The 12957-nt window shown below is 59.2% G+C and overlaps 4 protein-coding genes across 4 annotated transcripts; all 4 read right to left on the bottom strand.

Annotated features, from left to right (window-relative positions):
* Positions 1–65: 65 nt before the first annotated feature.
* LPMP_353360 (enoyl-CoA hydratase/isomerase, putative) lies at positions 66–3575 on the bottom strand (the record flags this gene model as incomplete). The annotated part of the gene is made up of 1 exon (XM_010704971.1): positions 66–3575. One exon carries the CDS (start codon positions 3573–3575, stop codon positions 66–68), a length of 3510 nt encoding a protein of 1169 aa, XP_010703273.1.
* Positions 3576–4626: 1051 nt separating this feature from the next.
* Positions 4627–5457, bottom strand: LPMP_353370 (hypothetical protein; the record flags this gene model as incomplete). The annotated part of the gene is made up of 1 exon (XM_010704972.1): positions 4627–5457. One exon carries the CDS (start codon positions 5455–5457, stop codon positions 4627–4629), a length of 831 nt encoding a protein of 276 aa, XP_010703274.1.
* Positions 5458–7853: 2396 nt separating this feature from the next.
* LPMP_353380 (hypothetical protein) lies at positions 7854–10316 on the bottom strand (the record flags this gene model as incomplete). The annotated part of the gene is made up of 1 exon (XM_010704973.1): positions 7854–10316. One exon carries the CDS (start codon positions 10314–10316, stop codon positions 7854–7856), a length of 2463 nt encoding a protein of 820 aa, XP_010703275.1.
* Positions 10317–11644: 1328 nt separating this feature from the next.
* Positions 11645–12868, bottom strand: LPMP_353390 (actin-like protein, putative; the record flags this gene model as incomplete). The annotated part of the gene is made up of 1 exon (XM_010704974.1): positions 11645–12868. One exon carries the CDS (start codon positions 12866–12868, stop codon positions 11645–11647), a length of 1224 nt encoding a protein of 407 aa, XP_010703276.1.
* Between the last annotated feature and the right edge of the window lie 89 nt (positions 12869–12957).

The raw sequence follows: 12957 nt of genomic DNA on the forward strand, positions 1-12957 counted from the left end.
CTGCACCGCTGAAAGCGGACAGGAGTCCTCCCCGCCCAACGAAGGTTCCGTCGGACGACACTGTGTCATGCGCCATCAGCGGCCTCGTCGACGTCCTCTTCGGGCAAAACAGCCTCTTCGCCCTCTTCGCTGGTGGCGCCGTCAGCCCCCCGGGCTGCAGTCTCACTCAGCAGCTGGTTGAGGAATACCTCCAGGTCCTTGTCCACGGAGTTGCTACCGCTGTCGGCACCCTTGCGCCCGCGAAGCAGGCCAGAGGGGTTCGGGTTGTGCCCAGGCTGGATGAACCAGCGGTAGTACTCGTCGTCATAGATCTTCTCCTGCTGTGTTGCAATCTCTGTCCGGTTGTCGAGCTTACCCTCGACGGCCTTCTGGCGCAGCTGACGAGCCCACGACTCAACGCCGAGCTCCGCATCACGCAGCTTAGCAAAGAAGCGCTCCTCTAGCAGCGCATTCAACTCCTCACCAGCAACACCGTCAACAGCATCCTTTGAGGGCCAGTAGTTATACTGCTCACGACCAGCTTCGTCATACACGGCCTTCTCCGCCTTCTTGTACTGCTGCTCAAAGTATTCCTTGGAACCAGCCGTGAAGCCGTCGCGGCGCCACGAGGACGGCGTATCTTCCCATGGGTGACGGGCCATCTCGTAAAAGTTCACGTTGGTGGGCACGTGTGCATCGCCTTGAAGCGGAGGCACCTTGGGGTTGCCTTCTTTGTCCACCTCGCCAAGGTTGGCGACTACCTCGAAGCCGCCAGCATCGTCTATCATGCCAGCCAGTCGATCCGCTTTGCTGGTGTGCACGACGACGTTGAACTCCACCGCGTTGTCCTTCTCAAAGTCGAGCGGGGATGCGAGAGGTGCGAGGGACTCGGCGGTCACCTCCTGTACCGTGCGCGGAGACCAGCGTGGCCGTAGCTGGAACGTGTGCCCATCCAGCTGGACGTGGCGTTCAAAGACCACCTCGTAGTCTGGCAGCGGCCGAGTCGGCAGATGCGCCTTGTGCACGTTGCGCGCTCGCTCCTCCTTGACGACGTCCCACTCCTCAGGCGACTTATCCACGTGCTGGCCCACTTCATAGAAGTCGGGCCGCTTCAGCAGCCGTGTCGCGTAGCGGTACTCTGTAGCCAACGTGTCGGCGAGCGAGCGCATCGCCTCAGCGGAGCCGTCGCCGCGCACTTCCTGAAGTAGCTGCAGCGTTGCCTTGAGGGCGTACGGCGACTGCAGGAGAAGCTGATGCTTCACGGCATAGGCCCACTCCGACAGGTGCAGTGTGTTGCGCTTCACGAGGAAGTAGATCGGCGGGTACCGCAACTGCGCGCTCGGGTCCTCCAAGCCAGGGTCGCTGTGTAGAACGTCGACCAGCTCTTCGTCATTGCGGATCGGGCAGGTGTCGAGGGTTGGCAAGTACCAGCAGAGGTCCACGTCGCGATCAGCGGGCATGCTCATGGCTTGCAAAATGGCTCGCTTGAGACGGTCCACCGAGGCCGTGTGCAGCACCTCGTCATTGCTACCCATGCTGGCACCCTTCGTGGCAGAGGTGGCCGCCACATTGCTGGCAGGGTTGATCGTAAAGTCAAAGTCCACTAGCGTTCCTTCGCACCCCTCCAGTCGCGCATACACGTGGCGACGATGTGGGGCGCTCTTTACGTTGCTGTACATCGCGTACTCGTGCTCGCGCTGCTTCCGCCACGCCTCGACCTTTTGTCGGTCACGGTGAGTCACGATGTTCACCTTACCGCGCCGCTCCAGTACGTACGAGGTGAAGATCTCCGCGGCTTGCCGCACCTCTACTGTTTCAACCGGAGGCGTCACATCCCACGGCGACAGGGTGTAGCGTAGCTGTGACGCCCGCAGCTTCTCCACACCTTCAGCCACGCTCACGAGCGTGTACGGGGTGGCGTAGGAGGGATCGCAGGTGTTGTGCCGGTCCGTCAGTGCTAACTTCTCCATCGCGCTGAGAGTCTTGAGGATCTCTTCGATGGAGGGCTGGTCGGCGAACGCGTCCTCGACCCAGCGGGCACGAATCGGCGTCATGGCGCAGCGCTCCATCGCGCCTGTGTGCGAGCGGTCTTTCATCTGGAAGCACTTTTCCAGAAGATGCCCCAGTTGCCATGCCACGGCGTCATTGTGCATGTGCTCTGTGCTGTCGAACCAGTCCTTAATGTGGTAGGGCATGTCCGGCAGCGACGTGAAGAGGTCCGACCAGCCCAGCCGGAGCGCGTCGCCGGCGAAGAGGGATGCACCAGTGAGCATCACGAACTCTGCTAGCCCAGGGTACTTGAGAGACGTCTCTGGCCGCGCCAGTAGCCGTGTCATCCCGCTGTACGGAGTGAGCCCCACGTTCGGGCCGTCAACGATGAACTCGCTGGCGTCTTGCAGCCCGGCGTACTTCGCCGCCAGTGCCAGTCCGCACCCTGTGCCACGGCACTTGCCGTTCACGAGCGTCATGAGTGGGCGTGGGCTCGTGTAGGCGCGCCAGATGACCGCAGCGTTCTCACGCAGGACAGCGTCGGCGCGCTCCTCGTAGCGCTCCGCATCACGGAGCAGCTCCTGCACCTTCGCCTCCACTTTCTTGCACCCTGACGCATCCCACTTGCTGAGTTCCTCGGCCTCTTTTCGGAGAAGCTGCGCCATGGTGAGGTCGAAGCCGATGCTTTGTAGGTCAGCGCCGCCGCAGAAGAAGTCTGTCAACCCCGACTGTGCGGAGGTGAGGACTGTGAGCTTCGAGTAGAGCCCATTCGTGGCCTTGTCGACCTCTCGATTGAGCTCCTTGGCAAGAACCGCCGAGAGAGCCTGGTGGCGCTTCGGGTCATTGATGAAAATCGTCTTGGAAAAGCGCCCGTCGTTTCCGGTGAGGGTGCGGCTGCTGCTAAGAGGCCGCGACATTGCTTGCATCATCTTGCAGTCCATTTCACCCTTGAACGGGGCGTTGATACCCGGCACGCAGCCGTGCGTGGGGCCGCGTGTTTCGGTCTTGAAGTAGGCCATCTCCTGTGTATCCGTCTGGGTCACCATTGGGCCTAGCAGGCTGTTGGAAGGTATGACATCCAGCTTGATGTCGCCCTCGCCGGGGCGGCGCTTGGAGAACATCTTGTTCCAGTGCTCCGGGTGCGAGAAGAGCTTCTTGTTTGGATCGAAGCTAGTCGAGATATCGGGATGCGGCCCCATCGTCGGGTCCTGGCCAGCGAACCAGTGGCTTGTGTCCCCCTCTGCGCGCGTCGGCTGCAGCGAGTCGTCGAAGTCGAAAGCGACGCGTTGGTGCCGGTGTGGCAAACGCGCTTGCCCTTGCTCCTTGCCCCAGTGCATGTAGTCAATAAAGTCCTTGTTGACGCGAAAACGCTGGTGCGTGTTGTAGTGAGTCAGGAACTGCACGCCAGACTGCCGGTTGGGGTGATTGGCGTAGCGCTGGTAGAAGCGGAACTCGATGGGAGTGCCGAGAGGGCGATACTCACGCACATCAAGGGTCTTGATCGAGCGACGTTGCTGGCTGTCAGCCGACACAGGCGTCGCCGACGACGACGCCGCCGCCGGGCCGACGGCGAGTGATGGGACAACGCAGACACGGCGACCCAGCATCACCGAGAGGGAATTACAAAACTAAGCTGTGGAAAAGAGCTGTGGTCAAAGGCAACGACGAAGAGAAGCGGCAACTGGCTAGGAGACTCCACGGCGCCGCAAAGACCAGGCAGGCAAACACGGCAGAGGCGCTGTGCGGCCACCATGCGAGAGAGAGGGGGGGGGGTGCAGGTGCCGTTTTTTCTTAAACACACACCCGGTGGGCTGTGTCGTGATGATGCGCGTCCCCCTCGCCTGAGGATGCCGCTTGACTGTGTAACTACGATCGCATGGCACCATACGGTGTTCAGCGTGTCCGTTCGCAGCATAAAGAGCCAGCGAGGTGTGCCACCAAAGAAGAAGAGAGGCGAATGAAGAACGGAGGAAAACAGTAAGGAGGTGGTGGAGAGAGGGTGGCGACGGTGATGTTATGAGAGAGAGAGAGCAGGGTAGAGATGCCGAAGGGAAATGAGGAAGCGAGGAAAGCCATGCCCAAGTCGTCGTAAAGACAGACGTAACAGGGGGTGGGTGGGGTAGACAAAAGCGCCAGACACTCGTTTTCCAGAGGGATGTGCGGTCGCGCTGTGGTGTTTGTCCGCCACTCGCCACTCTCATCTGTTGTTTTTCTGTCGGCTATTCATTGGGTGACGATCAGAGCACACCACCGACATCCATTGCCCCACCACCCCTGCTTCACATGCCTGCTTGACACGTGAGAGTGCACACATGTAAGTGACAGAGCGAGTGTGGGGTGATGGCAGTAAAGAGACTCGTGCTTGTGCATCTCGCTCTTCTCGCTTTCGGCGCTTGGGATTGGCTCATTCTCGCTGATGCGCATCTGTGTGAACGATGGAGAGAGAGAGATGCTCTGTAAAGAGAGAAAACACGAACAACCACGAGTGGGCCAGCTACAACGACAGGGACACATCAAGAGAAACACATCCATCCTTGGCACCAACTCAGACACCCCCTCACAGACAGAGACGGACGCAGCGGGGCAGACAAAAGAGCGATTGAGTCCAAGCGCACCCAAACGACGCGTGTGTGTGTGTGTGTGTGTCCGTGTCCTCGTTCAACTTGTCAGCCCTGTCGGCAAGTTTTCAAATGCCTTGTTGAACATGTCCCACTCGCGATTCATAAAGATGCACAACTCGATGTTATTCTCGTTTCGCAGCACGTACTCTTTGTCAAACAGGTGCAACTGCTCAAACCCCATGAGCAGTGCTGAGTGCGTGATGGCGGGAAGTTGGTTGTACAACGGCCCCGCCTGTAAGCCGTCCGAAAGGGGAACCATGCGAAGCGTTTGGCAGTTGCTGACGGCGTACTCGTGTAGTACGTTTCGGTACGCCCGCGAGAGCTCTATCGCAGCCTCGCGCTCCGACCAAATGCCCTCGCGGAAGTCGGGAGCTGATACGTGAATTACATGCTTTTCGCCAGCCTCACTGTCCTTGGGGCCGTACTGATGATGTTTTGCATCGCCCACCTTGCTCATGGCCATGACTACATCGTTCGGGAAAGCTCTGGTGAGGCCTACCCACTTGTAGATAGCACCCGACGTCCCCGTCGCGCCATCGACGGTGGTGAAGACGTGCATCAGATCGCACGGGTCAGTGATCACCGTTGTGTCGTCCAGCTTTGGCCCGTCTTGCCGCAGCGACCCTTGCAGCGTCATCTGCGTGCCCATAACACCATACGGACAAATCTTGATTTTACGGATGAACTGATCTTTCGGAGACACGTAGCTCATACGGCGGTAGATCATGTCCGCAGCAGCCGCCATCGCGGCCAGCCCAAGACCAACGCGGATCCACGGGAACGGCTTTCGGTAGTTGGTGCCGAAGAGATGGCGCGGGGCGCGTTTACGCCCATCTCGCGTCACCTGACCTTCTAGGTACGAGACCATCTAGCGTGCCCCTGCTGCTGCTTCTGCCGCTGGCGGACTGCGAACCACAGGAGAGAGTAGGGGAGAGGGTGTGTGTATGTGTGTGTGTGTGTGTGGGACGAAGGTCAAGAGAGCGATACGAGTGAACCTTGTCGAAGGCATGGACACAAAGGGGAGGAGAGAGGGTAGGGGATGGAAAAGATAGGAGACACAGAGCTGGAGAGCTGCAAGAAGAGAGACAATCGAGGGCCATGAAAGGAAGGCAGGAACGTGGAGCTGCCTTGCCAAGCCTGATGTATCACATAATGGAGAGCAGATAGTCGAAGGAGGGGGGGGGGAGGAATCTGAGAGAGCTCAAATCAGCGTACCGCAAATGTGGTCGAAAGCAATGAAGGCGACGTGGAAGTATGAACGTAGAGCGCACCCCTGTTTCAGCAATAGTAACGGGACCGGCCAGCCGCGGGGGGAGCGACACAAAAGTGCCGACATATATGGGAAGAGGGAGAGAAACGGGTGGGGGTGAGGAACGTGGGAGGGACACGACGCGACTAACTCAGCCATTACATCACCAACAGGGGTTAGAAGGAAAAGAAAACCGCAAATCAGCGAAAAAAAAACGAGCAAAGCAGAGGCGAAGAGACAGATGCCTGGATAGAAGGTGAGGCTTTTAGTGACGATCGAGCGCGACGACAACAGAGAGAGAGCTAACGGGAGGCGGAGGGGAGACACACGGGGCAGTGTCTCCCAACAAAGAGAGCAAAACCACAATGCGTCCTTCCACCGCTGCCCTCTGTTGCGTTCGCTGCTTACGGCCAGAGCGAGCTGCCACCCCAGCCGCTGCCACCACCCCACTGCCGCGGCCCGAACTGGCCACCGCCGGGGCCACCAAAGGGGTCACTGGGGCCGCCCTGTGGAGGCAGGAAAAGGTCGTTGTCCGGCTCTCCTGGTTGAAGGGGTGCACCCTGCCCCACCCTGCCGCCGCCGCTAAGGCCACCCCGGAGGCGGCCTGGTGGCATCTGGCCAGGAAATATAGGGTCAAACCGGGCGTATCCGTCGGCAGACCTAAAGTCTGACTCACGTTCCCCTGGGGCAGGAGGCGAGGCACACGGCATCCCTGGTCCCCGGAAGTTGCGCTCATTCATCACCATGCCTCCGTTGCCACTGAGACTGCCACCTGGAACCAGGTCTGCATCACCGTACCGTTGTCCTTCTGGCCGTATCTGAACATTTGCGAATGAGGACGTCGGCGCGGCAGCTGGTGCGACGCGCTGCACACCACCTGGCACTGCTGAGGGGTCTGGCGCACCTCTCTCTGCCAGACGTTGCCAACCGGCACGATCTTCTTCCATGGCCACCGTGGAGGAGAAGCGCACCAAGGAGAGGATTATTATTTCAGAGGAGTCTAGGACGTGTGTATGTGCACCGGCAGAATACACCAGTTTCTCAGGCAGTGAAAGTGGCAAAACGCAGCGAGGACGATGGTGGCACCACGTGTGATGCACATGGAAAAGGGAGGGGATGATAAATAGAGAAAAGGATAGGTAGACTGATACGTAGAGAGCAGGTTAGAGACGGGGAATCGCAACTGAGGGGGCTTGAGGAGGAACCCAAGTCGGAGGTTGTGTTAGAGGGGGGAGGGAGGCGGTGAATATCTCCTGATGCTACTTGCACATGATGCAGACAGATGAGAAACGAGAGAGCAGCTCCTCAACGCAGTCGCACTCACTCCCTCCTCTCCGCCTGCTCAGGTATGTGCATCCATCTCCCCCCTCCTTTGAAGGGTTGGCGGAGGCCATGAGGGGGTGAAGAGAGAGTGTGTGTGTCTAGCCTGTTCCCGTTCAAAGAACAGCGCAGACCCCCTCCGTTTCCTTGCCCTTACTCTCAGCTCCGGGATACCGGGGCAGGAAATAGGAGTGAGATGAGTGGGAAGAGGCTTACAGACAATCACATAACATACGGGGCAGACGAGTGACTCACGTGTATCCACGTCACATGCCGCTTTACCGGCTTCCAAGTACAAGCAAGAGAGAATAGCGATATAGAAGAGACAAAGAAGGCGAATCAAGAGAGGTGTACCACACACACACACACATGTGCACGAACGTCTATGAAAGGTAAAAAAGGAAAAATCAGTCATAATACATGTCGGGGAAGTTAGTGTAGATTACATGGCGAAAAGGAAAATTAAAGGTAGTCACCCACCCACCCACACACACACGCAGAATACGTACAACACGTCATCGCGTTGCCAAAAAAAAAAACGAAACAAGTCACGGGTCCATTGGTTCACCCCTCACCACCAACAGTCAACGGTCTAGCAGAATCTCAGGGGAGGGGGATCGCTCTTGTTGCCGTGCCTTCGACAAAGCGCTACGCTACACAATGGTCGGCACCCCACTGCACACATACCACTCTGCTCATCGCCACATCTGCTGAGGTAAGCTGGTTATCCGTTGCTTCAAGGCATCCTGCTCGGCCCGCAGCTTGTCGCGAGCGCGTATCGACTCTTCGTAGATGAGCTCACGCTGTCGCACAATCGTGTTAGCGGCCTTGCGCTTCTCCAGGAGGTCAACGACTGTGTGCAGCTTGTTGAACTCGGCGATGCGTTGCAGCTGCAGGACAGCATAAGCTTTTGCCTCCTCCCTTTCCCAGTCCGCCTCGCGGCGCCACATAATGTTGACCAGCTGGCGTGCTCGCGTATCGCGGTGGTGATCCTCGTGTTGACGATGCTTTTCCTCAACGGTAGCCTTGAACAGTTCCTCCTTCGCCAACGCCTGGGAGCGAATTTCGTTGAGGCGCTCGTGATGTGTCGCCAGTGCTGCCGCCCGCTGAGCGGCTTCTTCTTGCCGGCGAGCCTGAAACGCGCGCTGGCGCTCCTCAGCCTGCAACTGACGCTGCAGGGCCGCCTGCCGCACCGCTTCTTCCGCCTCCGCCGCGCGCTGCTTCGCGTCCTCTCGCAAATATGCGGCTCGCTGCTGCTTCTCCACAAGGACGCGGTGCTCTTCTTCGAGTCGTGCCTCGCGAGTCGCGCGTAGCTTCTCCAGGCTCGCCTCCTTTTCTTGCCGTTTCTGCTCTTGTACGGCAGCCTGCTCTTCCAGTATCGCTGCGTTGCGCACCAACCGCCGAGACCGTTCAGCCTCTTGCGCCTCACGTCGCTGCTGCATTGTCTGCCTCTGCCTCTCGCGCGCAGCCATTCGCTCGGCGTTGCAAGTCGCTGCCTTGTTGAGACGAGCCTGCAGCAGTTGCTTGTACGCCTCTTCCCGCCTCTGCCGTTCGGCGTGGTACGCCTCTAGGCGGGCCTGCTGAATTCGGTGACGCGCCTGCATCTCCATCGCCTTGCGCCGTCGCTCCCCTTCTGCCTCTGCCTCCGCCTGAAGTTTCCGCTGCATCGCGGAATCCTGACGCTCTTGCAGCTCCTTGGCCTGCTGAACCTGGCGCATCATGCGAGCTCTGCTGGTCTCGAACACCCGCCGCTGTTGCTCCTGCCACTGCAGCACTGCCGTTGCAAGCGACATCTCCTCCTCTTCAAGCGCTGCGCTTTCAAACATGTCGGCCTCGCATAGGCGGCGGTACGAGCCGACGAGCTCATTGAAAGGGGCACGTGCACAGAGCAGCGAGTAGCTATCCTGCAGGGTGCGGTGCAGGGCATCACGCTGCTCCTGCACGTACGCGCGGCGGTGTTCAAGCACCTCTGCCTGAACTGCAGCCATGTCCTGTGGTGTTTCTCCGAGTGTGAAAGCGAAAGCGGTATCACTTCGTGGGTCCCAGTCCTTAGGCGAGACGCCGTTCTCCAAGAGAGTGAGCACGGAGCGTGGTGAGTTGATGCGAAGCTGCGGGGATGCCCCATTGTCGCTGAAATAGCTCGCAATGGTGGTGAGGCGATGAGGTACGGCTTTCCCGTTCCGTAGCCACCCGAGGTCAAAGAAAGACAAGTTCAGGTGGAGGGAACTGGCGTACTGCTGTGGCGGGTCGAGCAGCACCCGCAGCAGACGTGCCGTGGATTCCGCAGTGGATGCCTCATGCGCGGCGAACGGGGCGCAAGGTCTGCGGGGGGTGGTGGGGACCGTAGCAGGCAAGATCCCTCGTACGGGCTGAGATCGCTGCCCCGGCTTTGGCCTCACCGCTTGTGCCGAAGTGACAGATGAGGAGCTGTTGTGCTGCCCTAGCCGTGTGGCAGTCGGCGGCGGCTTCAGCGAAGGAGCGGTGCGTGCGCGCGGCTGGCTCATGGATGTAGGGGGTGGCGCGGGTTTTTGCCTCGGGCCTGCCGAGGATGGCTGAGGTATGTGTCCAGGGGCGGCTTCGGTTGCTTCTGCAGTCCTGGTGCGTGTTCCAGCGGCTTCGACAGGGGTGAGCTGCATAGCTTCTTCACCCGCTGCCAGAGCCGCTGGGGCGGCGGCGGTGGTAGTGGGCGTGTCAGCTGCGCTGGACGAGCGCGAGGCGGAGGGGGTGCCCCTCTGCTGGGGCTCCTTGTCTGCCGACACAAACAGGGGCGGCTGTGGAGAGATGGACTTCCCCGCAGCCGGCGTCAGAACATCCGTCGTAGCGGCTTGGGTTGCCCAGGCACTGACTCCGCGGCGACCTTTGCGCATTGCCTGTGCTTTTCTACTCTCACAGGCTCGCTCGTACTCCAGCTCTGCCTCGGTGGGGCCTAAGAGAGACGGCACCGTACGATCGAAGTCTGCTGGGACATCCTTGAGACCAAGCATGCTAGTCGTATCTGCAGCTCCCAAGTGATGACGGCGCAGCTCTGGCTCGTACTTTTCGTACTCGCTGAGGTACTTCTGCCGGCTCCTCTCATCCGCAGCGATGCGTGGAATGTTCGGCAGTGTCATGCACCCATAGCAGGCGGGTTTCTGCGAGGATTCTCTTGGGCGAGACATGGGGAGTGTTGGGAGAGACTAGGGAGCGAAAGAAAAAGAGAAGCTGCTGTGAGTACACGGCCGCAAAAAGCGCTGTTATGCAGAACAATAGCTACTAAGATGGTTATTGAAGACGCGTAGTTGTCGCCCCCCCCCCCTCACATGTTACGCCGTATTCTACGGTGCGTAAGCGCTTCCGCTTACACCTGCGCGATGCCGACTTCCTATGTTTGCTCTACCAAGGTCTAACACGAACACTCGCGCACGTCGGTTGACAAGCCTACCAAACAAGAAAAACAGAGAGGTCAAGGTGTGTCGGTGGTAAAAGAGGCTCCCTCTGTTGAACCTCGTTCCTCACTCGTGTTCCCTTGTGGCGCTATCGGTGTGCTTGTATGTTTGTATGCTGCGTCGTTTTTACATTCTTCATATGTGTACCAGCAAATAGAAAGTGAGACTTACAGCCCACCCGCGCGTTCCCGCTGCGAAGTTCTCATATGAGGTGTCAACGGAAAAGCAGAAAGGGCAAAGGAAAACACGCAGAAGGGGGAGTGGGGAGGAACACAACAAGTGGCCCGTATGAAGTGAGATGGGAAGGGGGGGGGTAGAGCGAAGGCGATACTGAGGGCGTAGTGCGCGAAAAGTAAGAGGAGGAGCAAGGCAGTGTATAGCGCTGAGGTAACGTGTACCCCTCGGTGATTGCAGTTTTCTTCATTCCTGCCTCCGCTTCACCTTGCAGCGACGCACGGGTTTTCCCTAAATGTGCGTCTGGTATCTCCCCAGCACTCTCGCGTAATTGTGTGTGTTTTTCATTTGCCCTACCCCCACAGAGGCGTGTACACGTGACATGGTGCAGGAGGTAATGCTCACTGTTTGCAGGGTAAAAGAAAAAGCTGCGCCACTGACGAGCTCACGGAGACCGACAGAACGGTACCGCTTGAGCGTGGGGTGCCACTGCCACTCACCCCCTTTTTCGCTTGTTTCCTTTTGCTTTCATGATGGCCGTGAATTGAACGGCACGCATGTGTCCTACAATAGGCACACACCCACAGACACACACACACACACACACCATCTCCACCTCCTCGAGCAGGAGAGAAGTACAAAGACAACAAAAGGAGATCCGAGTGGTTTACCTGCGGAAGACAGAGGACGGGGAAAGAGGAAGAGAGGCGACTCTCTGTTGCTGTTCTTTCAAAGCTCGAGACATGTGTGTTGAAGTAGCAGTCAGACGGTGGTGACCAAGTGGGAGGGGTGGTGGTGGTGGGGGGGTGAATTCGGTAGTGTACATGAAAGTAGGTACTTCTCTTGGTGGTACGACAGCTGCCGTCTGCTCGGGCTCGCACTGCCGACTACTGTGTGTAAAGATGCACCACGCTGCTCCCCTGCTCGTCGTACGTGGCCTTGGCGAGGCACGTGTCAGGAAAGACGCTGCTGCAGCCCCAGATAGACGCCCCCACCCACGCCGCCGCCCCACGTTCTGGGAACGCGACGCAGGTGGCCTGCGCCCCTGTAGGCGCGACGGCGGCAATCGCTCGCTGGAGGCGCTGCTCCGTGCCACGGAAAAGTGTATTGCCACCGCCAAGAACGACGTTCTCGTAAAGGGTTTGCTCAAGGAACCGCGGGGCGGTGGCGGCAGCATCGCGTAGCATGCCTACCCACCCTCCTAACGTCTTCTTCACTACATGGTTGCTCTGCGAGTACCCTGTTGGGGTGGTGGGTATCCCTGCCGAGGTGTCGGTGGTGTAGGTGAGGTACGTGTCGTCGAACAGAGCCTCAGGAACTTTGTAGGCGTGCTCGAGCAAGAAAAGACGCTCTTGATCGGGCAGGACGAACCCATCAGCGGGGTCTGGGTGGTCGTGCGTGCCAACCTGCTGGGCTTCCTCGTCCTTCGCGTCGGCGGAGACACGACACAGCGCTTCCTTCGCAGCTTCCACAATGTCGCGGTCGGCGGCGGTGGAGAGCGGGTATCCATCTGCTCGCAGCGCGGCGAACAGCTCGTCGGTCAGCGCCTCGCCAGCAATCGAGGACGACCTCACCGAGTGTGCTAAGGTGTAACCCTCCTCTACTGCGGCAACGCAGGTGCGGCCGGCGCCGCTGTCAAGAGCCAAGCCGCTCGTGCGCCCACTCGAGTAGAGCGTGGCCGCCGTGTTCGTCAGCAACCCTGCGAGAGGAATGTTGAAGGATTCGAACAGCAGCTCGCAGAGGCGCTCTCGGTCAAGTCGCGAGTGATCAGCAGGCTCAAGAAAGAGAAACGGCGATGCATCGGGTGGGACGCGGGCCTCCTCCACAAGTGCATAGAGCAGCAGCTTCTCGAGTGCATCGTAGTCATGCACGTGGCCCGTCCTCACGGGAAACGTGAGCGCCAGCAGGCCGCCGTCCTGGTAGGCTGCATCACCGGCTACAATGTCAAATGGGTGCTGGAGGAGCGTTGGGCGCGGTCGCTTCGTGCAAGGGAGCCCTACGCAGCTGCGGAGTATTGTACGGGGTGCCTCCTCCCCACTGAAGCCGACGCGAGTGTTGCGAGTGCCAACGTCCACCACCACGCTCTGTACGTCAGCGGAGGCACTGGGCATGATGGAGCCCTCTAGTCGAGTGTCAGAAGTCACGAAAGGGACCGAGAAAATGCGGGGACCAAGCTGAGGCTGCTTGGGGGGGAGGGGGG

Source organism: Leishmania panamensis (genome assembly GCF_000755165.1).
Source record: "Leishmania panamensis strain MHOM/PA/94/PSC-1 chromosome 35 sequence".
NCBI classification, from domain to species: domain Eukaryota; phylum Euglenozoa; class Kinetoplastea; order Trypanosomatida; family Trypanosomatidae; genus Leishmania; species Leishmania panamensis.